The 27,356-nt window shown below is 40.0% G+C and overlaps 2 protein-coding genes across 8 annotated transcripts; one reads left to right on the plus strand and one right to left on the minus strand.

The window, feature by feature from the left end:
* Positions 1 to 143: 143 nt before the first annotated feature.
* Positions 144 to 19,254, minus strand: reps1 (RALBP1 associated Eps domain containing 1). Of its 4 annotated transcripts, none has more exons than XM_039599156.1 (20): positions 19,089 to 19,254; positions 18,533 to 18,702; positions 17,083 to 17,206; positions 13,655 to 13,884; positions 12,631 to 12,793; positions 11,699 to 11,829; positions 9,596 to 9,758; positions 9,444 to 9,507; positions 8,514 to 8,668; positions 7,865 to 7,986; positions 7,386 to 7,466; positions 6,097 to 6,184; positions 5,477 to 5,578; positions 4,816 to 4,876; positions 4,417 to 4,615; positions 4,135 to 4,329; positions 3,820 to 3,909; positions 3,462 to 3,619; positions 3,270 to 3,375; positions 144 to 3,174 (listed from the first exon to the last, which is right to left on the minus strand). In XM_039599156.1, exons 2-20 carry the CDS (start codon positions 18,683 to 18,685, stop codon positions 3,106 to 3,108), a joined length of 2,454 nt encoding a protein of 817 aa, XP_039455090.1. In that variant the 5' UTR covers positions 18,686 to 18,702; positions 19,089 to 19,254; the 3' UTR covers positions 144 to 3,105. The 4 variants fall into 4 exon arrangements, with proteins under 4 accessions (XP_039455090.1, XP_039455089.1, XP_039455091.1 ...); XM_039599155.1 differs by having other exon boundaries at positions 19,040 to 19,254; XM_039599157.1 differs by having other exon boundaries at positions 7,386 to 7,463; positions 18,533 to 19,254.
* A 2,566-nt stretch (positions 19,255 to 21,820) lies between these two features.
* On the plus strand, positions 21,821 to 27,245 carry abracl (ABRA C-terminal like). 4 transcript variants are annotated; one of them, XM_039599339.1, is made up of 5 exons: positions 21,821 to 22,062; positions 22,191 to 22,252; positions 22,563 to 22,673; positions 24,169 to 24,234; positions 24,748 to 27,245. In XM_039599339.1, the coding sequence occupies exons 4-5, from the start codon at positions 24,174 to 24,176 to the stop codon at positions 24,930 to 24,932; spliced, it is 246 nt and encodes an 81-aa protein (XP_039455273.1). In that variant the 5' UTR covers positions 21,821 to 22,062; positions 22,191 to 22,252; positions 22,563 to 22,673; positions 24,169 to 24,173; the 3' UTR covers positions 24,933 to 27,245. The 4 variants fall into 4 exon arrangements, with proteins under 4 accessions (XP_039455273.1, XP_031584268.1, XP_039455274.1 ...); XM_031728408.2 differs by having other exon boundaries at positions 22,235 to 22,252; XM_039599340.1 differs by lacking the exon at positions 22,191 to 22,252.
* The last annotated feature ends 111 nt before the right edge of the window (positions 27,246 to 27,356 follow it).

Raw genomic sequence — 27,356 nt, forward strand, 5'->3', positions numbered from 1 at the left:
CATAAAGAGTTTAAGGGGACTCTTGTTTGGTGACTGGGTACATTTTCCTGCTGGAGGTACAGATTAGAAGATAAATGATGCTTATTCCCCAATTACAAGACCTTTTAACCATTTCCAGATAAATTAGTGAGTAAAGAGAGCAGTTTTTAAAATATTGTGCCGTTTTTTATTTTTGTGTAAAAATCACACAGCTGCTAGTTGAATCTGCAGAGATACAGTACATCCATGCAGTTAAACATCTAGGGTTCCCACAGCCAAGAGAGAAGGAATTAAATAGAATATTCTTTCGCTGTTAGTCAGCAATTAATGCAAATTTACATATGAGTCCAAAAGTGTGTATCATATACAATATACAACACAGATCTGGGAGCAAATAGCATTCAAAATCCCATCAAAGACTTCATTACCGACTGATTGCTTCTGCCTGCCTGGATTGCCTTTTGGGTTAAAGGATGACGAGGGAGCTGTTGTGCTAGCAAAATAAAATCAATCCCACATGAAGGTGTTTAACAGGGTTTTAAATGGTACTAGTTCCAGGTCTGGAAACAACATGCGCACGCACACGCACACACACACACACACACACACACACACCAATTACATCATCGTCCTCAACAGCAGAAAAAAAAGAAGGCGAGCCTTGATACAACAAGGAAGAGAGGTCAGTCAGCCGCTGTGGAAACCTGAACGCCGGTCAGGGGGGAGTAAGGCTTTAGAAGACTGATGCTTCACCAAAACAAAACACACAAGGATAAATCATTAATAAAAGAAGAATTCACTGACCAAAAACGGGGCATTTTATGACACTGGCACAAAAAAAAAAAAAAAAAAACAACAACCAAAAAAAACCCAACAAAAAAAAAAAACAAAAACATGAGAAATAAAACAAGTGGTTCATTATCTTTTTCATCTTAAAGCATCTTCTTTTTAAATACACGTGAAAGACAACATGCAGATTAAAAGTAAGCAAAGGGAGACAACAAATAAAAGAAATTGTGAGGGAACAAGGGGGGGGGGGATTCAGTTCAAAGTGCAGTTGGGACATTCAGGTCTCCCATTCTGTTGACTGGTCTCCAGTTAAGCTTCATCTACACCCACAGATTTCAGGTGAAACTGCCCTGATACAACACTGATCTGGAGTTTACTTCCCTCTGGAGCCAGGAGCCCGGGGAAGTGGACTGCTCATCAGTACCACCAAAAAAAACAACAAAAAGGCAAAAATAAATCACAAAACGTACAGTAGATGATGTTCTGGAAGAGCTACGATACAAAAACCAGAGTATACTGTTCACATAGTTGCTACTATCATCGTACAAACACTTAGGTATAGTTGGTCTGTGAGGATGTATCGCCCATTCTTGCATAGTGCTGACTGCCCGATTGGAAAACAGCTGTTTTGTTGTTGTTGTTGTTGTTGTTTTTTTCTTCTTTTTTAAATCATCAAAAATCAGCTCTACCTTCTGCATCAGTTTGGATCTGTGCACATGTTTGCTGAAGAGAAACTTCTCCCCAATCAGCAACAAATGTATTCTTCATAAACGCCGCTTCCTGCAATCAAACAGCTGGAGTATCTTCAAACCCTTCACATGAATGTCTGTTTTTGACTCATAGAGGTGAAGTTAAAGTTTGGGAGAGAAAACGAAAAAAAAAAAAGAAACAAAACCCGCAGCGTTAGAAAGAAAGTTGAAATGTCGAGCCAGAGCTAGGTTTGAAACTAAATGAAGAAAACTCCAGGGAAAGAAAAGGTGGTGCATTTTTCTTCAAACACAGCCTGAGCGGAGGTGAAAGAGAAGAGTGAAAGTTCAGTCATTTGGCATAAAGTGAAACCATTCAGTCACGACGATCCCAAAAAACAAAACACTGTAACATGTAGAAAAAAAAACAGAAGACACGGCACTTTCACTCACTGCATCACGCCATCAACCATGCAAATGTTTACATGTAGACTTGAAGGGGCAGTAAGAGAGGAAGGGTGGACTGAGTTCATGTCACAGGATGAGTCACAAAAAAAAAAAAAAAAGCCTTCACCGTGTTGGTTTAGTCATTAAGCCCCACACAAACACACAAAAGGTCCTGTCTGGAGATAGCCCAGTATGTTTCACAAATAGAGGGGCGACTACACCAAACTCCATTTAGAAAAAGACAAATTTATCCTTACTTGCTTATTGACCGATGTACCGACGGATGATTTGTGCTGTAGACTTCCTTCGGTCTTCATGTGTCCCATTGCAAGCCCATAAAATCTGTGTTCTTTGGATTATTTCACAATAGTGGACAGCCATGGGTGCCACATGTTCAGCAGAACAGACCATTCATGAGGATTCAAAAAGAAGAAATGCCTTCAAATCACTACAGTAGTAGCACGGATCAAAAAGTGAAAAGAGGAAAAATGTAACCTTTTTTTATAAACCAGAAACTTATAAGTTTTAGCATATAATGCTCACTTAAAGCACAATTTGCCCGTCTTTACTCTTCCATGTCAATTTCGGTGTAATAAACAAGACCCAACCTATTGAGTTTGTGACATCAGACGATATTCGAAGGTCTAAAACCTTTACAGGTCGTCTCAGTTCACTTACACAAAAGAAGAAAAACAACCTGTTTCGCCCCCTTTTTAAATTTTCTGCAGGAGTTTGGTGCAGCCGAGTCAAGCATACTGGTGCCAGCCACCAGGAACACAAATGCACAAACAGTCACACAAACATGACAAATACACTCCGCATTTCTCCTTCAGTCATTCAGAGAGTGATTTAATCAAGACACCAGCAGTTTTATCTTCAGAGCAAACTTGGAGCTGGAGCGCTCTGCCTCTCAGTTTGCCGTCATCCTCCTCACCTTCGCCTCTCTTTAGCAAAAAGTGAAAAGTGCCAGTTTCTAAGATCCCCTCCCACTGGTAAGACTGTGCCCTCAGGTCCGTCCGGTTTACGATTGAGCAGTGTGTGATTGAGCGTGACAGTTTTTAACGGAACGCCCTGAGGCAGGTTGAAGCCTCTGGGAAAAGCCGGGATTGATGGAAGGAAAAGGAGAGGAGGGAGGGAGGAGTCGCATCGAGGGCCACAGCCTTGATTCAGATGAACTACAGTAGAGTTGCTCTCCATACGTAGGTTAAAGATGGGAAAAGGGTCTGAGCTGCTCCAGCTGGACTTCTAGAGATATCCTCTCTTCAAGCAGATCCTGGGAAAAGAAAACAGGTGTGAGCAAAGCGGGAGTTAAAAGGAGAACAAAGTCTGTTTGCTAAAACTAGAAAACACTACTAATGTCTTCCATACCTTCAGCTGCTGCTGGAGCTCACTGTTAAGTCGTGCCAAAACAGTGTTTGTCTCCTTGTTCCTTCTGATTGAAGCCTGAATCGCCTTTTTGTCCTTTCCAACTGACCTGTAAACAGAGAAATACGCTTTTTCGAAAGTGCTGATAAACACAACGCCCTGTAAAGTGTCCTCAACCAAAACAAGTTTCTCCACCTGGGAATGGAAGGCTGAGTGGCCAGGACGGCGGCTATGACGTTAGATTTCTGTGGACCGTGCTGCTCTTCCTCCGGCCTCAGCTCGTCTTCAGACTTCAACCTCCGACGTACAGGTTTGGGGGGAGGAGCCAGGGGGCCGGAGGAGCCTTTGGCTCCCTGACGGGACAACAAAGAGTTTACTTCAATTTCACACAATCTAATAAACACTTGTTTATTAGATTGTGAGGCAATCTAATAAACACTTGTTTATTAGATTAGAACATCAAGAGGCAATTTTAGATTGCCTCTTGATGTTCCACACAAACACAAAAAGTTTAAAAACCACTGGTCTTATTGAGTTTAAAGTTCAGACGTACAGAGTTGACTGTAGCTGAGGGTCTCTCATCGGCTTGTCCGTCACTCTTAACTGTTCTCAAGGGGCCGGCACCCTCCGAAGGCTTGTCCCCCTGCGGACATAAAAACAAACGATGCATGTGATAGTGAAAGTCTGCATTTTTTGGGGGGACTGAAAGAGCAAAAGAAATACACTCAATCAAATAAAAAAATCAATACATTAATATCAACATATTATACACAAAGCCAGACTATAAATGCTATCTCTGAGAAGAACTGATGTTGTCTAGAGGAGCATCATTCTATTTCCAAACCCTGCCCCTCCAGGATCAACCTACCTGTCCTGGCTCAATGTGTTTGTCCACCTCTGGTAGGCTTGAGGGCTGCTCAGAGGCTGCAAAGGCCTGAAACTGGCTGAAATCTGCAAAGTTGGGCTGCTGGGGAATCTGCTGCGGGGACGTGGTGGTGAGCACCGCCCCGCCCCCTGCTATACTCTCCGCCTCTACGCGATGCCCGGTAAGTGGTACTGATGTCTGGGGAGGGATGAAAGGGTGTCGTGACAGCTTTCATAGTATCAAAATCACAAATGATGCCAATAACAGATAAAATACTTTTCTTACTTGTGTGGGAAGCGGCCGTGGAGGCACAGCAGGAGGGTAAGCTATCGTAGAGGGTTGGGGTTGTCCTGTGGCAGACGTGGCAGCAAAGGTGCGATTCATGTCCAGAGATGAGGAGCGAGAGTGGGAGGGGTGGGGGCGGGGTGGAGGGGGAGGCGGGGCTACCACCTTCAAAGCCTCTGGGGACGTACCCGACTGAGACCTGAACACATTAATGTTTAAAGATTAACACACAGGATACAGTGCTTTATTTACAACACGATTCATCACAGTTCAGGTCTAGAGTTGATCACTGAACAGAGCTGCAAGATGACCAACTGAGTAACAATGTGAGGAAGTAGAAAAACCCAAAAGCATCACTTTCAGTAACTGTCAGAAAGGACAGACAGAAAAAGAACGAACCTCTGCCTTGTGATTGGCTCCTGGTCTGAGGTGAAAGAGTCTGAACTGCTGTAACCATCACCTTCATGAAAAGAAAAAAAAAAAACCCTTAAGCATACAAATCATGGGAAAATTAACAAAATGGTAATTATTTAAAAAATTCTTCCACAAAAACTTGTCTGGACTATCAGCAGCTGAACTGAGGTAATGAAGGCACCAGATTTTGTAAAGGAAAGACAAATATGAACTGGTACTAATATAGCGCCTTTCTACCAAATTTGACCACTCAAAGTACTTTCTGCTGCTTTCACACGCCAATGGATGCATTGGGGGCAACTTGGGGTTCAGTACTTTGACATGTGGTATGGAGGAGCAGGGATTGGCAGACAACTGTCTCTACCACCTGAGCCACAGACACCTTCCAACATATACATAAGGGAAAACTACTTCTATTTTTATTTTAGTCTTGATTTTTGACTTTAAAGTATCAAGGGTTTTCTTTTGTCATTAAATCGACTGCTTGCCAGATTTCTATCTGTAATTTTGTTCGTAATGGTCTGACCTTAAAATAGAAAGTGGATTAAGATGACTAAACAAAATAAATAACTGAATCACGTGTCTGATGATGTTTTAGGAACACCGTATTAAAGCTCACTGCCATAGCAGCTCATCTTTTACTCACCTACAGTGTTGGCAGCTACAAACTTCATGGAGGCAGGTAATTTGGCTTCTTCAGACAGTTCTGGAGGTTTAGCCAGCAGAGGACTGGTAGGATGATTGTGGTCTAAATGTTGGAGGAAGGGGGAGATCACAAACAGGGGAAAGTGTTGAAGCAACTGCAGCCAATCAACAGGGAAAATTAAATGTTTGCAATCCGGCTGTTAGTTTGGACAAAACGTGCTCAGTTGCAGGGAAAAAAAAAAACATGTATATGTGTAATAAAAGCTCCTGTGAGGCTCTCTTTGAATGATTTCAAATGGTGACATTTTGCATTTTTATTACTTTGCCCATAGTGTGCACTCAGCAAAGCACACTGTAATCTGACTGTATTACCACAGCTGGATGTTTTTCCACCTGTTACAATATTTTTTTTTCTTCAATATATAAAGAACATACCAGAATGCTTTCTAATACAATTAGGTCATATATCTGTTTCAGTCATATTAAAGTTCCTTCACAGTGCTGCCCAGAAAAACAGATTTAGAGGCCTGCCTGTTGCTGCACATGTGCATCAATATCATTATTATTTATTCAACTAAGTCAGGATTTGGACAGTCAGTTTAAGGTCAGAGAGTTCCTCACCACTGCCAGTCCTCTTCAGCTCCATCTCCTGCATGTGAATCTTACTGGGCGTCATCCGGATGGGAACTGGGTGAACGATGGCCGTGTCCTGTGGAAAAGATAGACACAAAGAGGGTCAAACAGACAGGAAGAAGATAGGTATAAGTTTTTTTTTTTTGCTGCTGCTGGTCCTGTGAGGAGGAAGGTTCAACATGAAAACCTGTATGGCAATCTTTTAGCTGACATGCTCACTGAGCATCTCATCAAGCATGTTTAAATGAGAAGATTTGAAAGACCTGGAAACATTTTCTAAATAAGCTTTTCAAAAAATAAAAAAAAAAAGAAATAAAAATAAAAGACGGCGTGCCCATACAATTATCCCAAACAACAACAAAAAACTGTTATTGTTTCAAAAATTATTTTCTGCTCCGAGTGTGTTCTTCACAGTTGGACAGCAAAGATCTTGTGCACCCATCAAGATTTGGTGCATGGATGGCAGCGGAGAATTTAGCCACAAAAAAAAAATAAAAAAAAAGAATTTGTGGAGCCGTTTGGGTCTGCTGTCAATCCAGGATTTTTCCACAGCAGAGAGAGATTTGGGGCTTTTTTACTCCTACATCAGTGGGGTTACATTTACTTAAATTCAAAATTATTCAAATGGCTAAAAATAACTGTATTAGCCTTACATTCATATACAAATTGACTGCAGAAAATTCAACGGTCAATTAAGACTAACATGGAAAACTTTTATAAATCTAATTTTTGGGAGATTTATAGGTTAAGCTTGATATGTGTTTTTTTTTTTAATCTTGAGTTTCAGCTCAGAATGGGAGCACATAAAAGCAGTCTAAAAACAGATGCACACTCCTGCAATGTAAAACCGTATTTGAAGTCAGACTAATGGTGCGGAGCTATTTTTAGGACAATTATTGGTATACAGTTTAAAAATTAAAAATAAATAAATGTGGAGGACTTGGACTGTTCAAAAACAAAGGTTGTGCACAACAAAATTGTGCACAACCTTTAGTTCTTAATCATGTGAGGAAAAATGCATCACTTACAATCTTAAAATGTGATTGGTGGATGTGACTGTAAAGAAAAAAAAAGGGATGTCCAATAGAAACTGAGCAAGCCAAATCACAACACACACTTCCATTGCTGATGCACTTAATTGCACTTTGAAAGAACATCATGCAGACAATGAGACAGAGAGAACCTGAGAGAGATAGAGAGAAAAAGAAGAGAGATCCGGAGAGGGTTAATGTCTGTCCATTAATGGTGAAACCATGCATACTAAGTGATTGACTTACAGGGTCAGCTGGTGCAATGTTAGAGTCAAATTGGGTCAGAGTTTGTGAGCTGGAGGAGCGCTCGCTAAACGTCTCCCACTGCTGCAGGAGACAGACAGATAGTGAGAAAAAACATGTCAGTCAGTCAGCCAGTGCAGTGACATCACACATTTACATCATCAGTCTCAGCCTCTGCCGTGATGCCACACTGACGTGGCATCATCAGCAGGCGTGGAAACAAAACGGACATTGCCGACTTTCATACACAGTCTCAAGAAGTGAGAGAGGAGGTGCTGAATTATCAGAAAATATGTTTGATGGTGAAGAGGATGAAGTGGCACTCGAATTATAATGGATGGATAAAGAGAGAGCAACCTCACTTAATTAACCCTGAGCAATTAAGATGAATCAAATGCAAACAGAGCAAAAGCAAACAGCCTCGAGTTTAGAGGATGTGTAAAAACGACACATATAATCATGTGGTGCGTGCACGTTGGAACCTCGTTGCTCTGGTTCATCTCTGGCCAGGCTTGATTGAGCGAAGGCATTGAGGGAGACTTGTTGGGGGTCACCTCTACTGGTGACGCAGAGTATCCAACATCAGCAGTCTGCTCTGGGACTTCTGAAAAAAATAGACACGAGTTAGATACACATAAATAAACTAAAAAATCCACACGACATTACTTTTGGTTGGGATTCTTCAAAAGATGAACTTCAGAGAACAGCTTGAGATAAAACATTTTTTTCATGCACTCAAAATGCCAACTACAATTAACTATCAATGGCTAAAATCGCTAAACTTCAAAGTGCAATCGTTTCTGTTTCTGAGTATTGCATAAGCACATAAGAAAGACTATTTCTCTGCTGTTTTTCTGATATGTAAAAACGAGGTCAACGCTGAATTATAACACTTGATAAACATGTTTGTTATGGCTATCAGCAACTGAGTCAATGTCAAGTTAAAAGAGGGCAGGAGAGCATGAAACTGTGTCATGAAAAGTGCAGCTCAGCCCAAAAATCAGTTAACTATTTCCAACATGCGGGTTTTGCACAATACCACTGTTACCCTACAGGTCTAATGAGGTGTGAGGTTAAGAAAATTAATAGAGAGTGCAGCAGAGAGAGGAAGAGAGAGGCAAGCCTGAGCACCTGCTGAGTCATCGAGGTCAATCAGCTTTGGCATCAGGCTCTCAGGAAGCTTCTCGGGGAGGTCGTAGCCATTCTTCCTGGCCACAACCAGGTGAAAGGCAGCGCAGAATTCATCCAGGGTCAGCGCTCCGTCTTTATCAAAGTCTGACAGCTCCCTTTAAACACACATTAGACAGTGAGAATGTCATATCATATACGGCATTACAGCAGACATTGAATCTGATCCGACTTGCCCATTTACATGCCACGTTTACTGCTTAGAGTTGGTGATACTAGTCATTATGAATCCTGTCAAAACAAGTTGTGTCAACTGACACTGCACGCTTCTTTGGAAATAATCCCATAAACAAGAACTGACAACTTGTTTTTGACGAGCTCGATTAGCCACACAAATTATCCACAAGCATCTTACTCATCAGCAAAATAAAGCCAGGTTGGTTTGGAGTTAACAAAGAACTGGTGAAACACATTTTCTTTGCAGCAACTACATAAGGTCAAACCTTTCGTCTTTGTTGATGTTTGGCGTTTCTTAGTAAAAATTAGTCTTGAAGTTTAACAGTTAACCTAGGTTGCACATGTTGTCCGATCAGTGATCATACACTCTGATAAAGAGCAAAGAAAAGCTTCCTGGTGTTTTTAGGATTAACTGCCACACACTGCACTTGTCTAACAAGTAAATAAAGCTTTTACTACAGCTTCATATTAAGTTTTATAAATATGAAATTAGGGAACTTTCAATAGAACAAAGGAGCACTGGTGCAAAGATCAATGCCCATCCTGCTCTAACCTACAGCATATCAGCATGTCAAACTGTTAAATGTGGCCATCAACTCCATTCAGGTGGTGAACGCGTGTATATGGTGCCCTTAATTTCCCTTAGATACACAAACACACACAGAGGCCATAAATAGCAGAAAAGCAGTGACTCACCAAATATGTGACAATTCTAAAATCGGTAGCTTTGATTTAGTGAAGAATTCTTTTGCTGCTGAACCTGAAACACGCAGAAACCACAGTTTATTAATAACCCATGTTTTATCCTGATAGCGCGCGTGTGTGTGTATGTGTATTTTTGTTCTTACCAGGTATGAAGCCAGTGAGGTCAGGCTGAATTGTTTTAAACTGGTTAATGTAATACTGCCTCTGCTCGTCTGTGATCTTCCACGGATCATCGTACGTGCTGGACTGTCGCTGGATCTCATTGGTCGTTGCAGCTGAGGCTACTGTTCGTATCGTTGTGCTTTCCTACGAGAACCCATTTACAGAAACATTTAAGAAAGGAAAGTATAAAGACGAGCATAATTAAGTATTAAGAATAACACTTTAACCTACGCAAATCCAGCTTCTTCACTGTTAGTATGTACAGTGCGTGTCTCCCTGGCCCCTACTCATACATACAACCTTGGCACTCTAAGAATTAAAACCTTTAAAAGAATAATATTCAAAACTGAAACAACAATGGTTACAGAATTTTGGGCCTAAAGTAGAACTGACTTTTTGCTTGTTAGCTCAGAACGACAAGAAGAAACTAAAAGCGGACATGATGTGTACCTATAATTAGACAGTGGGTACAGAGGCCTTTGCGTGAGCAATGTCACAGAAGCTGCTCAAGTTTCAGTCAAGCAACAGCGTTTGCAGATAAAGTACTGATACAAGATGCTGGCTGACATTCAAGGCCCGATTGTGGTTACTGTGATATCTCGTGCTTTATGTTTGCAGTTTCTGATGGCAGCTTTTCTAAGGCTCATCACATTTTCCAGCTAAAATACTCGGTGTGGTCATCTTGTAACTTGCTGATCTATATTTATGCTCTATTGAACTGTATCGCCTTCTCTAGGTCTGTATCGTGAGGGTGTACATGTGTCCTTCAATTTATAGCCTCATTTTGCTGTCTTCTCATCCCAGCTCCCATTTCTGCATAGTGATTGGCTAATGGTGGTAAAGATTGAAATGCTCAGAAATATTTTGGATCTATTCTATGATTTTATATTGGCAATGACAGGCCTTAGTTTTAACCCCCCCCCAAAAAAAAGCATTCAATGATTTGAAATCAACTGATTAATATAATAGGCAAAGGAATTCACGGGTCTGCTTGCACAGATATATAAAAGAAAAAACTGCATGTACAAAATTGTATTATCATAGAATATATTGACTCTATATGTGTATAACTAGATGAATCGCACAGTGATAAAAAGGTTTTTGTACATAGACGGAGGTTCCGGAAGTAAAAATCCCATTCATATTTTACAAGGTGATTTGCATTATTAGTCATAATACTGTAACCATCCACAGTAGATTTAATAAGAGCTATGACATTGTGAGACAAAGACATGCGCTCCTGCAGAAGTCACAAGTCTGGACGATATCAGTCTTGTTTCATTCACAACGTTGCAGAAACTAGCCAACTACACTACCCAGAATCCTAAACTGAAATGACAACAACTCTGATTGGTCACTGTTACCGTGGAAATGTCTAAACCCCTGAATGGCAGCTCGCTTAGTAAGCGCAAAATGTCAAAAACTCCAAAAGTGGTGATTGTTGTTATTAACTGTAATACAGCTGTTTGGTTTAGTTGAAGGATTTATTTTTGAGATGTCACTGGTGAAAATTAATGGAAAACTCATTTCCGTAATCAGAGCCCTTATTTAAAATAGTGGGCGTTCACTGTATTGTGAAAAAGAACATTTTCACAGGACTATATGCTGTCTTGTGAAATCTGAACAAACCGCAAGACTTCTGGAACAATGATAGATAAAGCTCAGCCTTAACTGGGTCACGCAAGAGGACAATGATCCCAAGCACAGCAGCAAATCTACAATAGAATGGCTGAAAAAGAAAAGAATCAAGGTGTTGCAATGGCCCAGGCAAAGTCGAGACCTCAACCTGACTGAAATGTTGTGGCGGGGCTTTAGGAGAACCGCCCATAAATGAACTTCAAACTGAAGCAACATTAACAACAGTGGGCCAAATTTCCTCCACAATCATGTGAGAGATTGACAAAAATCATACGGAAACTCATTACGTCACATTATTGCTGCTGAAGTACTGAATCAGTGTAGTGTATCCAACATCCAACTAGCGCCTTGTAATTTAAGATGGAACTCTGATGTGCATCTTTCTAGCTTGCTTGTATAATGAAGCTTGTTGCAGTAAGAGGTGAGTTGAGCAAACATGGCTGTACCTGGACTGATGATGGGTGCATTGCTGGGAGCGTGCTGGAAGGCGGCGTGTCTGCTGTAAAACTGACCCAACTCTCCTGACCTGGAAGAGGCGGTGAGTGGGACGGCCACATGCCATCGCCAGCCACTGGACCTGGAAGGAGAAGAACAGGAAAGTATGTTTTTGCATGTAATGTTAATTAAGAAGTTTTGTTTTCATACTATTCATCGTAATATCTCAACAACTTTTTATGCTGAAAAAGTTTTTAAAAAAAGGTGGACACAATTACTTTGGTCCCCTAATGACAAACTGCAGCAAGTGTCTGTGTCAGCAAATATCATTAACAGCATGTAGGCGCTGCAAACAACAGGAAGTGGTACAAACGACAATTTATCACTGAAGTCAAAGCTAAAAGCCACTTCTACCACGCATCTGTCACTTCTGTTTGCCATTACAGATGTTATTGTCATCATCTGCTGCTCGTGAGTGCTTGCAAGTGAAACCCCTGTCACATGCATTACCTTTTTTGCCCTCAATAAAGAAAAGAAAGACAGAAAAAAAGCCATTTTAACTCAAATTGTTGCCACTTTTCTTTCTCTTTGTCCTTATTTTCATTATCAACAAATCTGCTCATCATCATCTTAAATAATTATTTAGTCTATAAAATAACTGAAAAGATTTTAACATTTTCCAAGATGGGTCCAGACGCCCCATGTGCCTGGCATTCAGACCTTCTGTTTACAATGGGCACCCAATCAGAAGATAGTTGGCTCAAAGGGAGATAGGTCAAGGGATGATTTGCATCGGTATAAATAATAAGGATTACTTTGAACTGTGAATGGAATTAAATGCAAATACAAAGCTACTCTAGCAAAGTCTAAGATTAGAAATATGTTGTTGGAAATAGGCAGAATCGGTCTCTTTTAGAGAAACTATCATTAAGAAGCGGGTCACCTGTTTGTGGTTCTCTGAACTGCGTCCACACGGCTCCAGTTGCTGCCACCACAGGTTGTCGCTCTGCGTTTCCTCCACTGTGTTGCCGCTTGTGCTTCCTCCAGGAATGAGGTGAGGTTGGGGGAGACTGGTGAGGGGAGACCACTGGGGACGTTGGTTCAGGCTGGTGACATATTAAAAAAAAAGAAAAGAAACAAAACAAACCGATGAAATAAACAAGCAGTTAAAAAGACATTTAGTACACATATAAGGAATCAGCAAACTTTCAAAATAAGCATGATTGTCCACAGAATAAAAATGATTTGAAGGTGGTAGTATTACTGCTTTAAAACAGTTCAGTGTTTTGGGCGTTAACCTTTAGATCCCATCTAATACACAACAAGACGTCAATCTTCAACACGCCACATCCAAACCAAGACCAATAACTACTACATCAATCAGTTCTTATCTGCATCATCACAGATAAGGGATGCTGAAGAAACTAGTGAATGATTATGCAACACATGTAAGAAGTTAAAACTTGCGAAAAAAATCTACATAACTGACACACGTGTCAACACACTTAAGTCCGCAGCAGAAAACTTCAGAAAGCAATGCAATCAAACATCAAAGTCCTTCCAGAGGCAAGTCTTCCCACTCTGGGCACTTATTTGCAGTTACTTTGAAGCAACATTGACTTTAATTTCAATGAGTCATGGACACATAAAAGCGACGAAGAGATTCACCACTCAAATCTGGTAAAGATCACTTAAAAATTTCATGACTTTTCCCCCAAATGGAGGCTTTGAAAAGCTTTTTCCTTGGAATTTATCATTTCCACCACCTCTTTGTTGCTCTGCTATAGATTTCAATTCAAGATGCTTTGAGTGTCCCTTTTAATGTCTCTGTCAAGTATACACAGGAAAAACACAGGAAACACAGCAGCTTATCTCCAAGTAACCACTGGGTTCAGTTGTTCAAAGAAATATTAAGTTTGTATACGATCGTCCCCGCAACATCGATTCTTGCATTTGCTACTACCAACCTGTGGTTCTATAGTAGTTGCCAGGGGCTGGATGACCTCATGGACAGGAAGTGAAGTGGATGAGGGATGTCCTTTCTTGTTCTGGTGACCCCTGCCAGGTGGCCTGGGTATTACTGCAGTACCGGGGGCAGGGTACAATCCCTGACTGTCGGGATCTTGGTACAGTGCAGCATGTCTCGCTTCTGCCTCGTTCTTCCCCACCACAAACCTTGGCAACGGTAGATCCTTGACTGTCGAGACAGAAATTAAATTCAGTTTCATTATCTGTTCAGCAGCAGCTGACAAAATGAAATCAACTCGGTGACCAGATCAAACTTCAGTGCACTAGAGTCCAGAAGTTGCTTCTGGCTTTCGAGAGAGGAAAACCGACTCCTACTGACTCCCTAGATTTCCCAGAATGCTTGTGCCTGCTGCAATCAGCTGACGTTTATAGGGTTTGGAAAGAGAGTAACTGCTGTAAAATGGGAACAACAGTATACCTTTCAGAGAGCGCTGTTTCCTCAAATAGAAAATGAAATACACTGCCACAGTGAGTGTATGTTTGCTGTCTCTTAACTCTTAATGCTGAGGACTTAAAACAAAGATCTGTGATAAACAAACACAGGAATACAGTCCATGCCAGCTCGCCTGCTCCAAGACATTTAAATTTCTACCACACTGTAGCTTGCCCATTTTTGTTTTTCTTTTTTTCCCTTGGAGAATGTATTTTTTTCTGTTTGCCCTCTCTTACAATGCTAAAGAAACCTTTGAAAAAAACCTGGATCCAGACCGAATCCAAAAGTTAATCCCTTCTATGTTGGGTCAACCTCTGCTAAAAAACTAATGCAAATCTATCTGGAACATTTTGAGAAATCCTGCTACTAAACAATCAGGCAAACCAATCCAATCTCAAGGAGGTAAAGACGAGCGAGGCAGGAATTTCTAAACTCCACAGTTATTTAAAGAAACCGAACTGACACAAAAATTCAACGTGTGCCACAAAAAGATGGTTGAATGAAGCAGGGTTTTGTAGTTTGTAGGCGGCCTCATTGGCAGATACTGAAATGATACTGGTACTAATATTGTTAACCCTAACCCTTTCTATCTGTGTTTATGGCTTTCTCAGAGACTGGGTAAGCAAACAAACCCAAGACCAAGACATCCAAATAAGCTAATCCTGTTGTATATGACCCCACTATGGTTTCAGTGACTCAGCAACAAATTGATTAGCTAATGGGAAGAAAATGATCTGGATTTTTTTTGCCATACATTTTTTTTCTTCCTCCACCAAAAGTACCAGTCGTTTGCTGCTTCAAGCACTGTGAATATGAGAATCTACTTTTAAGAAAAATAATAATCAGTTTTAACAAAAGGTGGAAATTTCCTTTAAACCTACTAACAATATCCTCTTATATCCTCTATGTTAAGTCTGGTTAAAAGAATTGTTTCACCACAGGATTATTATGTGCAGCGGTCTGTCTTTTAGTAAGCACACAGAAACCAAACCACCCCCTTTGCTTCTGAACGCCTGTATTATTACCCCAAAAGCCTCCGCTCCAGAAATAACTTTCTATTTAATATTTTGGAACAACTGTGGTGACTTCAAGCTTTCTGAAAGCACTGAGTAAACTAAACATTTTTACCAAATCCTGTAATTAACTGTCTACTTCTGAGAAAGCACCAACTTTACAAAGAGAGAGTTGAGAGCGAGGTTTACCAAGCTCAAACATCCCTAAATCTTTTGTTAGGAGGAAGTGACTTGTTTGCTTCCTCATATTTTTGTCAAATTATGAAATCGATTTTGCAATATATTCAGGCCAAACTGATCATGTTGCATAGAGGATGAGTGTGATATCGTGCGCCGCGTTTTTCTTTCTCTTTTTCCTCGAGAGAACTCAACAGGGACAAATAGAAAAGCGTAATTTTGCGGTCAAACCCACCACGGCTTCATTGTTTACTTAAGATAAATAGGGAAGTCATCGAAACAGCTCATACTATTACAATCATCTGGTGACACAAATACTAAGACAATAGCACAGAATGGCCAATACTATTCCAATCAGCAAATTGATGCCATCACCCCCATCAACTAATCAAGATGAGCCATTTCTCATTAAAGATGTTCTCTTTTTACAGCTTACTTTTAATGTACCAGTGTTTATTTTCCCAGTTTAGAAACACAGGGTTATGAGACACCCTATGTATCAAACATCCAGCGTATGAAATCGATTCTCCAAAGGCGAACAAGTCCCTTTTGGATTCTTCTGGATCAGACAGCAATTGTTTGTTTTCTTTACATATATACATCCTCTAATTTGATCCATTTTCATTTAATTGTCATTTTCAGAGGGAGGCAGTCGTAATAGTGAAGACGCAAGGAGCAAAGGCAGTCAGAGTGAATGAGTTTAAATGCCTGGGGTCAAACCTCTAAAGCAACAGACAGTGCACAAGAGAGGTGAAGAACAGAGTGCAGTCAGGGCGGAGCGGGTGGAGATGAGTGTCAGAGGTGATTTGTGACAGAAGGATAGGCCCGAGAGTTAAACTGGAAAGTTTACAGGATGGTAGTGAGACCGGTTATGATGGAGGTGAAGGTGGCAGACTTTTTTCCTCATGAGTGACAGGATTAGAAATGAGTACATCAGAGGGACGGCTTGGGTTGAGCAGTCTGGACAAAGTAGAGCGGTAAGGCTAAGATGGTTTGGACATGTGCAGAAGAGGGATAGTGGATATAGCCGACAAAAGATGTTAACTATGGAGCTGCTAAGAAAGAGGAAAAGACAAAGAGGAGTTGTTTCATGGATGTAGTGAAAGAAGACATGCAGAATTTTTGGTGTGACAGAAAAGGATATTAGGAATAGGGTGAGAGCCCTGCAAGCATCAGCCATAAGAAGAAGAATCTGATTTGTGTCTCTGAATGTAAAGAGTCCTTCCAAAAGCTCTATTATCCATATCTGGCTCTACCCCAAAAGATACTCACTTATACAATGGCACAAGACTCAAATGTGGTAAAAAGTATTAAATAATTCTGCTAACAGACAAAGAAACAGCTTAAAAAAACATGAGAACATGCTTGAATGAAAATCTTAAATGAACTGCACACCTAAAAAAAAAATACCACATGCATGCAGTTCTGACATAAATACCTTCTTATCCAAAAAAAATTTCAGACTCTAATAGATAAATTATAGCTCTTCCATTAAATGTAATTGATTGGTGATGAACATACCGGTTACTGCTAAACACCTGACTAAGAGAACAGCTGTCTCTGAAATTCATGAAACCCAATTCTAACCTGAAACATTTTAACCAGCCTGAGAACAACAGTATATCGCTATATAACCAAAGTCTGAAGGTACTTCAGAAAGGACATAGACCACAATTGTGTAATGGTATTGTTTGGAAATCAATGCACAACAATGACAATGACTCACTTCGATTTATGGACTCACCCGAGTTGAGGCTCTCCACCCTCAGAGGCAGCCCTGACTGGGCGATGGCGATGAGCTTCAGAGCGATGTAGAACTGGCTCCGACCGAAGTGACCCAGCCGAGTGGCTCCACATAGCTCTGTGATCTAAACCCACGCACACAAGGACAAGGGAGAACAGTTAACAACATTGTATTCATCTGAAAGAGCAGCTTTTTCCTCTAAGCAAACATAACATCCAAGTAATAAAAAGGAGAATAAACAACAGCTATCGTTTAGTGTCTGTTTAAATTATCTGATGAACTGTTCCCCTTAAGAATGGTCTCATCTGCCATGTTCACAAGCAGATGTCCAGTGTGTTCTATGCGTAAAAAGTCTGGTAATCATGTTTTGTAGTGCTTTACAAAACAATGAAACCGCCTTCTACACGCAAAAGATAAAGTGGTTAAAATAAACAACTGAAACTTGTGGATTAGTACTACTGGTGAGATTTTACAACATGAGGATAACTGTTTAAGAGGGTGCCCTTCAGTGCTGCGAGCCACTCCAAAAAAAAAAAAAAAAAAAAAAAAAAAAAAAAAACTGCCACAGCTGACCGCCGATCGTTTTCTTGTTGACGAGGGACTTTATCCAAGTATGACTGGATACAAAGCAGCAGTGACTTTTCTCAGCCTGTTACAACATGACACTGTAGCAGTATGTGTCTCACGGGCCAACACAGAGCTCAGTGTAGATTCTGGAAGTGGTAGGATTACCACGCTCCTTAATTCTCCCACCACACAGCTACCCCCCCCCCCCTTGTTGACCTTGAAAAGGATGCTGACTCACAAACTGCAAATATTGGCCCCGCTGACAGATCTGGAGTCACAAGAATGGGCTGCTGCAGTTTAACTGGCTACTCATGACTCACTGTTGTCAGAGCAGGGACACTCTACAGGGGGATCACTGCAATCTGACCAAGAAGCCAATCCGTATTTGAGGGTTAATAAACAAAGTCTCCACTTCTGTGGATCACAGGCATTTCCACCATGTCAGCCAGTAATGAACAAAAAGGCAGATGTTGATGGAGGGAGAAGACAGGAAAGAGTGGGCAGCAAGAGCAATGAGCATTATTTAGTGCGTTAGATACACAGTTCAACATATACCCACAGAAAGGTAACTGAAGAGAGGGCATGCCAGCTTTTATTGCATGTATAATATGTCAGTTACAGACAAAAAACTCAATAAAGAAATAAACTGTGCGAGTTGTCTACCTACTCTCTTTAGCTAAGGCTAACATTAGCCAGAAGAAGGTGTGTCTCTCTTGCTGCGCAGCTCTGCTAAGCACCCGGGCTAAATAACCACAACGACACTGGCTGACAAGTCAGCTCCAACAGTCAGCCTGCCAGCCAAGTTTGCCAAAAATCCCCCAATGGCCCTTCGTTTCACGCCCAGCTTCACAGTCTGAATGATAACACGGTTACGCTAGCTTACCTGCAGGACAACTTCGCTGGGTAGCTGGGCCGCCCGGAAAAGGTCAAGAACTCTCCCGTTGGAAGCCACTTTTTTGGTGTTGTCCGTGTCACAGTAAACGAACAAATCCGAGTAATATTTCTGCTCGACATCACTCAGCGTTAGACTTTCCATCGTAGTACCAATTGAGCCTGAAAAGAACACAAGTTGGCTGTTGATTAGCCCTTAGCCAATGGCTGGGGCAGGATCCAAAAAATGGGCGAGACTTCAGGATCCCAACTTAGCTAAGCCGAGCTAACGTTGAGGTTAGCTGTTGTAATGATGTTCCCAGCGCGCCTTATCCCAATCTCTGTAAACGTCCCTAATACTGTGTACCAAACAGGAGCGCCGATCCCGACTCGAAGATTTAAATAAAGGCTGCTTTCACACAGTTAATAACTTGTTGGGCCAGCCAAGCCAAGTAGCCAACAGCTGGCTAGTAGTGCAGCGGGCTAACAGCTACCTTGAATCAAAGTCAGTGGCACTAACGTTAGGCTAACTAGCAAAGTGCGTCCACCTCCCCGACCCGGACATCTACCGCCGTGATCTCACGTTACAGCACTTCTTCTCGCTGTAATCCGTTACAGGAGGGTGTTTCTGCCCTTCACTAGAAACACATTCCTCTGCGGGGCCGTCAGAAGTAAAGTTTCAGGGTCTCTTGGTTCCTTCCTCTAGTGATCATAGCCGCCATTCCTGCCACCAGTGTCAAGTCACGCGGAGTTAAGATGAGACTTCCGGCCCTACTCTTCAAATTAAAATACACATAGCGTTCACTCAGAAGCATCTACTATATAGATATATATGTTATTTTTATGTTATTTTTTATAAAATAACATTTTGTGCTGGAGGAGCAAACTACATATAACTATACACTTGACTACTTTTGCAGTTCAACTATTTTCATATTTGCATGCTCATTTAAGTTAAATTATTATTTTGCCATCAAAGTACCAACATTTTTAGGCATTTGAATGAAGGCAAGAATTTCATTTTTATTTTACAATTTTCACTGTAACCAAACTTCTTTTGAAGTCCCCTTTTATTTTTTATTTCTTTAAGAACCCGTTACAACTGGTTGATAAGGTATTTGCCACCTTCCTTGTCACACTTAAATGTTTCAGATCATCACACAAATTTTGTTAGACAAAGATAACAGGAGTAAATATACACAGCAAACTGTAAGTGATGGAATTCTGCTTTACCAGAAAATCCAAAAGGAGAGTGTCCAACCATCAATTTGTTCAGTTCTTGGGTTATGCAGCAGGACAATGATCCAAAACAGTTAAGCAAGTCTGCTTCTGAATGGCTTAAAAAATGAAGGTTTTGGTGTACCCTAGTCAAAGCCCAGACTTAAACTTGAGATTGTGATTCTTTGGCAACTTGAGATTGTGATTCTTTGGCAACTTGAGATTGTGATTCTTTTAAACTTGATATTTTGATTCTTTGGCATGACCTTAAAAAGGCCATTAGTCCTCAAAAACCCTCCAGTGTGGCTGAATTAAAACAATGACGCACAAAACAGTTGATCAAAATTCCTCCACAGAGGCATGAAAGCCTCGTTGCCAGTTATGATGACGAACTTTTGATTGCAGTTCTTGCTGCCAAGGGTGGCACAACCAGTTATTAAGTTAAGGGGCAATTACTTTTTGAATGAAAAAAATGAAATATTTATGTTAAAACTGTATTTTATTTTTATTCAGGATATCTTTGTGCGACATTAACATTAGTTTATTAATCTGAAACATGTAAGTGTAACAATTGCAAAAAACTTGGAGATATTTGACCCTAGTTATTTAGAATCGGATAACAAATGTAAAAATATTTATGATTAAAACGCAACATGCAATTTTGTCTTTGTTACATTCCACAATGGGACTATTGTTGTTTGTTTAGGATAAAACCACAAATGGACGACAGAAGTTGTGGCATATTTCTGTATAAATCTGTGCTCCACATTAAGCCTGAGGCCTCATGTTTGTGGCATCTTTGTATTTATAAAGGAAAACGCCCAATTTAATTTTTACAATCTGTAACAATTAAATTTAGTCTTATCATGTGAGAGCATTTTAAAGAAAGAAAGACAAGAAAAAAAAATCTGATCTAACAACATCTGTTCAGATTTTCCATTAAATGTTTCAATTTAACTGGTGAATCATAAATGAGATAATTAATTGTCAAGTTCTGTCACTGGAGTCAAACACTCAAAGCATTTTGTTTTAAATGGAATAGAAGTTTTCTTTTATAGTGAAGGCAAACTATATACACTTCCGGTCTCATTTCAGGTTTCTCATGAGCTAGCTTGACACTTCGCGACGTCCGAGTCAGCGCGAGCTTGCTTGGCCTGCGGGGACCCGGATGAGTAATTTCAAAATAAAAGCTGCACTCATTTCATGGTTTATAATTGATAGAGACGCGACTTCATACTGCAGTGGCTATACAGATGTACATATTTTGTTTGTTTGTTTGTTTGTTTTTCCCCCACAAATAAGTCGCCCATTGTTGGTTTTTTGTGTCTGATATTCTGACATTTAACTCGAATGATTAGTTTTGTGGCCATTTGTAATGTTTTCACACATAAAATCGTTTCTTGGAACTCTTTAACAAAACAAAATAATTTTCTATTTATTTCACTCTGGTTCCTGTTGGAACCGTCTTGGCGTCTTGGTGACACATTTGCAACAGTCAGCTACTTGAAAAAAAAAACCCCTTTTTAAGATCTGCTTCTCACTATTTCTCTATAGTGCTCTTTAAACATAAAAAAATAAAGATAATGTTAATTAAACTGCATTTTGGTACACATTTTTAATAAACTTGTTGAATAACTGCGGCTTTTTGGGGCCCTCTGAGTTTTTATGCCTTTGCTCGGTGAGTAATCCTTCGCATATGTAATATTTTGCATTGTTCTAAACACTATGATGATGGAGTCACTGCTTTGTTATTTGCAGTGCACGCATAAGGGGTATAGGGATGGGGTGGAGAAGAATAGAGTTCAAAAAATGTGCAGAACAGAAAAAGTATTTGGAGTCAGCCAACTATTCTAACAAGCTGATAGGCTCTTTCTGTGTTGCAATGGGACTTTTGCTCGCTGAGCACCTGTGTGTTTTGTTGGAGATGCAAGAAATAGTTTGGAAAGGCCGAAAGGTAGGACGACACGCAATCTCCTGCCTCTTCAATACCTTATATGGGCCACAGCCCATCAAACTATCGGCAGCGTGTCACGATGAAGTCAGATGAGCGTTCGTGTTGCCTTCATATGTTGTGGGAAATTTGTCACATCTACTCAAATTAAGCCAGTAAATGAAAACAGTTGCGTATTTTCACAGCATACCACTACGAGTAGGCAATTATTAGTTAATCGCGGAAATATCTGAAATTTGTGGCTTGTTGGACAAGAGCTTCTGTAGGTCCTACTTCTGATTTATGGGGGGGGACATTATACACATTGTAAACTGCAGTTTGTGGGGAATAGCATACATTTCGTGACTTTACAGCATACAAGGAGTGTCCTCAAGGTAACTAGCTTTTGAACTACAGTTAATAATTACCTCGTTTAGATTATAAATCATTACTGGATTTGTTTACGACCTAAATACTAGTGTTGGCTCTCAAAACAAAATCTTGTTTGGGCTCTATTGTGAAGGGGTTTTTTGTTTGTTTGTTTTGTTTTGTTTCTTTGATCGTAAGGACATCTCAGGACATCAGGTACAGATTTTTTAATTGCTCCCACGGGTCTGTGTGTGTGTGTGTGTGTGTGTGTGTGTGTGTGTGTCTGTCAACTTCTATCTTATGTGTTTGTAAAGCTTTTGTTCTGTTGTCTTTACTGCCTGGAGACATTGTATGAGCTTCGCACATGTGCTATATAAATATTAACACCAAAGAAATTATCTTTACATGCACATTCTTACGAAGATAACATAGTGATCTCATGCTTCTGTTTATATTAAAAAAATAAGAAGATTAAAACACCTTCACTCGGTTCGTTTTGCACCACTTTGTTGCTCCATTTCTAAAGGGAGGAGTTCTCCGAGCGCACTCTGAACGCAGCATCATTTTCCACCGGTGCCGATTCATCAGAAAGTCGTCCCTCACCTCATTACAAGCAAAAACAAGCCCAAGTAATCAGGTAAAATTCACATCCTTGTGTCGGTGTCATGTTCGCTTGTGTTACATCGTTTTCCATCATTTATTCCAACCGTTCATCGGTCTGAACAACTCCTCGCTCCCCTCTCAGCGGAGGATTTGTCGGATGTTAGAAGCTAATCATACCGGCGAGCTCACATCTGCCACTCAGAGGAGTCTTTTCTTTTGCACCTGAAGTCGCGTAAAGCATCGCTGAGCTGCTAATATTATGCAGCACTTGAGAATGACTGCACATCTCTGAAATAAATCAACTGCAAGAAGTATTTATTAGCAGGTTTGGCTAGCCGTGAGCGCTAATCCCTTACTTCCGCATTGATGAGTCCGCCCTGCTCGTGTTGGAGCTTGTTGCAGTGCTGCAGTCAGTCCTTCTTTTATATGTTGTACTCATACCGAGTGCCTTTATATGTGTCTGATATATATATATATATTTAAATTGCATTTTCCCAAACACCCTTCACAAATGGAACAAAATTGAAAAAACGCCTTTCTGATAATCCAATTTCATGATTAGAACAAATGTTAAGACTTTTGTCTAAAATTTAAACAAAGCATATTTATTGACGAAATACAGCTCGTTAATTAACTTTAATTACTGCACTTGCTGTTAAATCTAGCCTTGTTTGTCCAAAGTCAGAAAATTCCTCTATTAGTGGATGATCACTCAATTAGTCAGTCAGATTTTGTTATTGTTAGGTATGTCGGTTTACACTGCTACACATTTGTTTATTAGACAAAACGTAAGTAATGTGCAATGGTAAGCCTTTTAACGTAAAAATATAAAAAAAATCAGATCTAAAATTACCTTTAAAAATGGCCTGCAAGTACAATAGAAGACATTAGACAAAATAAAATGCATCGCAATGCATAGACTTTAATGTGCTTTAATGCACAATAATCTATAACCTCTACTCAGTGATTTAATAATGTAAGCTAGATCAAATGTAATAAATCTACAGATTAGATCAAATGAGGAAAGTGTAAACAGAAATAAACTGTCTGTTTACCATATTCAATCAAAAGCTGGGCTGAAGATGTTTAAAGATTTCAACACTTCAGCTGCTCTCTCTTTCTCTCCAGCAGACTGCTTCGTGACTCGGGGTGTAAAAGTTAAAAAGTCTGCCGCCTCAGCTGTGTTGTCGTTCGCTTTGGAACTACTCACAGGATGTAGCATCCATACTGCGCCCTATGCACTGAGGATGTGAGACATGAATACTGGAGCAAGAAGACCATCAAGGGCTTTTAAAAAGAAGTAAATAGATTTTAAAATCGATATAGGAGCTGACAGGCAGCCAAGTTTTATGTAGTCTGGCCAAACGCTCTGGCAGCAGAGTTATAAATCAACTGTAATAATCTAAAAGTAGACAGCGGAGCACTGCAGTAGTCGAGCATGCTAGATGTAGTTTCATGTTTAGTGCACTCAAAACCGTGACGTCAGATTTAAAGCTAATGTAACTATTTGCATTTTGTTTCGCCTGCAGCAACAATGAATGTCTCCCACGAAATTGATTTGCTGGTTCAGGAGATCCAGCGACTCGGCAGTAAAAGTAAGTCAAAACTGTCATTGTATATTGCTGAATGACATGGTTTGCCTTGAAGTACTTTGATATATTATCCAATGAGCTTTAATAAACAACAATCATGCAGTCATCCAGTGTTGATTTGTGGTTCTGACCGCTTCTAAAGCAGGAAACAAATAAACTCAGAGTTATGCCATTTGCAGCAGGGGTGTGTCAAGGGTTTTTGGAAACGGGGTGGCACTGCCACGTTTGTGGAGGGTGGCCTCTATAAACACGGCAGTGGATCAAACCACTCTGAGTTAATGCAGGTGTGTCCATTAGCTATTTTACAAGTACAGTTGTGGTAGGAGTTTACATACACATAATAGGCATGAATGTCTGTAATTGTGGGATCGATTAAAATGATTTGGTACTTTAATTGGAGTCAAGAATTAGGTTGTTTCAGTTTATTTTGAAATTGAATTGAGATTGAAATCGCTACAACAGTCATTTTAATTGTCTGCCCGACGCTGTAACAATCGTTTAAATCTCTTGTTTCAGACGCTGACGGTAAATTTAGCGTCAAGTTTGGGGTCTTGTTTAATGACGACCGTTGTGCCAACATCTTCGAAGCGCTGGTGGGCACCCTGAAGGCCGCCAAGAAGAAGAAGGTGATCGATTTCCAGGGGGAGCTGCTTCTGCAGGGCGTCCACGACAACGTTGACGTCATCCTGCTCCAAGAATGAGAAGCCGGTATTGGGATAGGACAGCCTTCTAGCAGCTGTGGGTCGCTCCTTCACAAGGCTCAGTATTTGAACTGAACTGCAATAACCAATCGGATTTGACCTAACAGTACCCCGACAGACTCAGCTGGCATGTCTGCATAGGATTTTTTTTTTTTTTTTTTGCTTTCTATGTGACAAATTAAGTAGTGTTTTTGACCACAGATCAGGAATATAATACTTTGTGCTAATGCATTCACTTGCCTCTCTACAGTTTATTATCATGACCCTAGACGACCCACAGGACAGCATGCTCACTAGATTTAGCTGCTTTAGCAAACTACTGTACACTTTTCATTTGCTCTCTCTAATTGTTTGTGACTGATACCAAGCTGCACTAGGCTAATCCTCCCTTTGGTAGTGGGAGTTACGACCTCATTACTTGGTGAGTGTTTCTGCTTTAAAATCTTGTACAGCTCTGAGACAAAGGGTAGTGTGTGCGCTCCAACTGTGCCACCAAACGGCCGTTCCAGTAATTGTTTACACAAGACATGTCTACTACCTCTTATTTGACCGGGGCTTTTGGAAATTCAAGAACATCTCGTGATAGAAACTAACTAAATGACAGCTCAAGTGCATTTAAAAAAAGAAAAACCTTCTTTTTTTTGTACTGCGATGTGCTAAAGTCGTTTTTATTCCATCTTTTTATATGTAGTCATTAGTGAAATTTCTCTGCTGAACAAACTCCAGAAATTGCCTTTTCATAGAAATAGCTGATGAGCAAATGGCGAATGTATTTTTTGTGCAGTTTTTATTAGTGTATAATTACAGGGTGATTGGTGCCAAATGCTAAAGGTGACTCAGGACCAAAACAAAGCAACCAAAATCTGTTTAACTATCGTGCTTTGGCTTAAATTAGAGATACAAAATGTGCATTTGCAGTTTTGTTAGTTTCTTTAATTTTAGCACTGTTTTGTACTGTAGGTCAAACAAAACTTAGCAGACCAGGCATGACAACTCTTATATCAAAATTCAGCGCTTGTAGGTGATTTATTCTGTTTTAGCCGTTTTTGTTATCAGTTTTTCTGAAATATCATCAACAGCCATTCTTGGCCCTCTATGGAGGCCCAAAGCAGTTCAAATTAATACAAAAACAAAATTGTGAGTTAAGTAATTTCCTGAATAACTATTGATATGGTTGATTTAAAACAAAAAAACAGATGTTTATAATCAGCATGAAGTATTAATCAAATGGTAATTGCTATTCATTTTGATTTGAAGCAAAGGCAAGACACGTCTGGCTGTAAGCTAGCCCGCTTCCTTCTACTAATAAGAGAGTTTATTCTGACTGAAAATTTGAGAAAATATTATTCACAATATTCCTGTTTTACAACTGCATCACTCTTTCCCGTCGGTGTCGATGGACAGACAAGACACAGCCATGAAAAATTACATTTGCAGATCTTTACAGATAAATTCCTTTGTAAACTAAAATTGACAATATTAAAAAAATTAAACTACTTATTATTGCTTATTAAATTTCATGTAATAAAGAAAGCAGGTTGAGTCAAATTTTTATGTTCATAAGCAAAGTTTGGAACAGTAAAGGCTGATTTCCACAATTTATCTTAGTTAAGTCATTTAACTTAAATTAATATAGTTTTGAGCGCTTTGGGCCTCCATACATTTGGAAAATCTTGAAGCTGTTTGGATGTGTAACATCTTGTAGCTGACATTTCTTTAATAAAATCATATCTTTTTTTTTCTGTTTTAAAATTAGGCCTCCGTCATGTTATCAATCACTTTTTTTTTTTTTTTTTGCTTCTCATGATAAGAAGCTGGTTATCAGCCTTGTGAAACAACACCTGGTCTGCTAGTTTTGTAAGACCCATGTCACGTTCACTGCTGTTGTGTCAGCCTTGCTAAATATTTTCCATTCAGGTGTATTTGTTTAAGCTTGACTTGAAATGTGCATTTCTCTCTTTCTCAGTATCAATGGCACAAATGGATCCAACTTGATTATGAATGAAACTAAACTGTAACCTGATCACAGAAACGTGCTGCTTGCCATCCTGCTGATGCTCAGGCGTGAGTTTCAGGTGACTTTCGAAGCACAAATGCAAATTACAAGCGAACGTTTGGCAGGAGGGAGAAAGTAATGATCACTGCCAAGCCAATACCTCGAGCCATTTCTGTGAACAAGTGGGATGCCTGTGTGATGTGTTCAAGTGCATCATTACTGTGTTTTGTATTGGCAATAACACATTCCTAGAAGAGGTTTCTGTTACTGTGGAATACATTCCAAGGAATAAAATCTTTACATGCGAAGCCTTGAAACTTCTTTGTTGTTTGTCTCCTTGTGTGTTTTATGACTCTAGATGTTAAAGTGAGGAAGATACTCATCTAAGCACTGTAATAAAAGATTGTGTAATGGTTTATGGGCCACTA

The sequence above is a fragment of the Oreochromis aureus genome, linkage group 15, assembly GCF_013358895.1.
Source record: "Oreochromis aureus strain Israel breed Guangdong linkage group 15, ZZ_aureus, whole genome shotgun sequence".
In the NCBI taxonomy this organism is placed as follows: domain Eukaryota; kingdom Metazoa; phylum Chordata; class Actinopteri; order Cichliformes; family Cichlidae; genus Oreochromis; species Oreochromis aureus.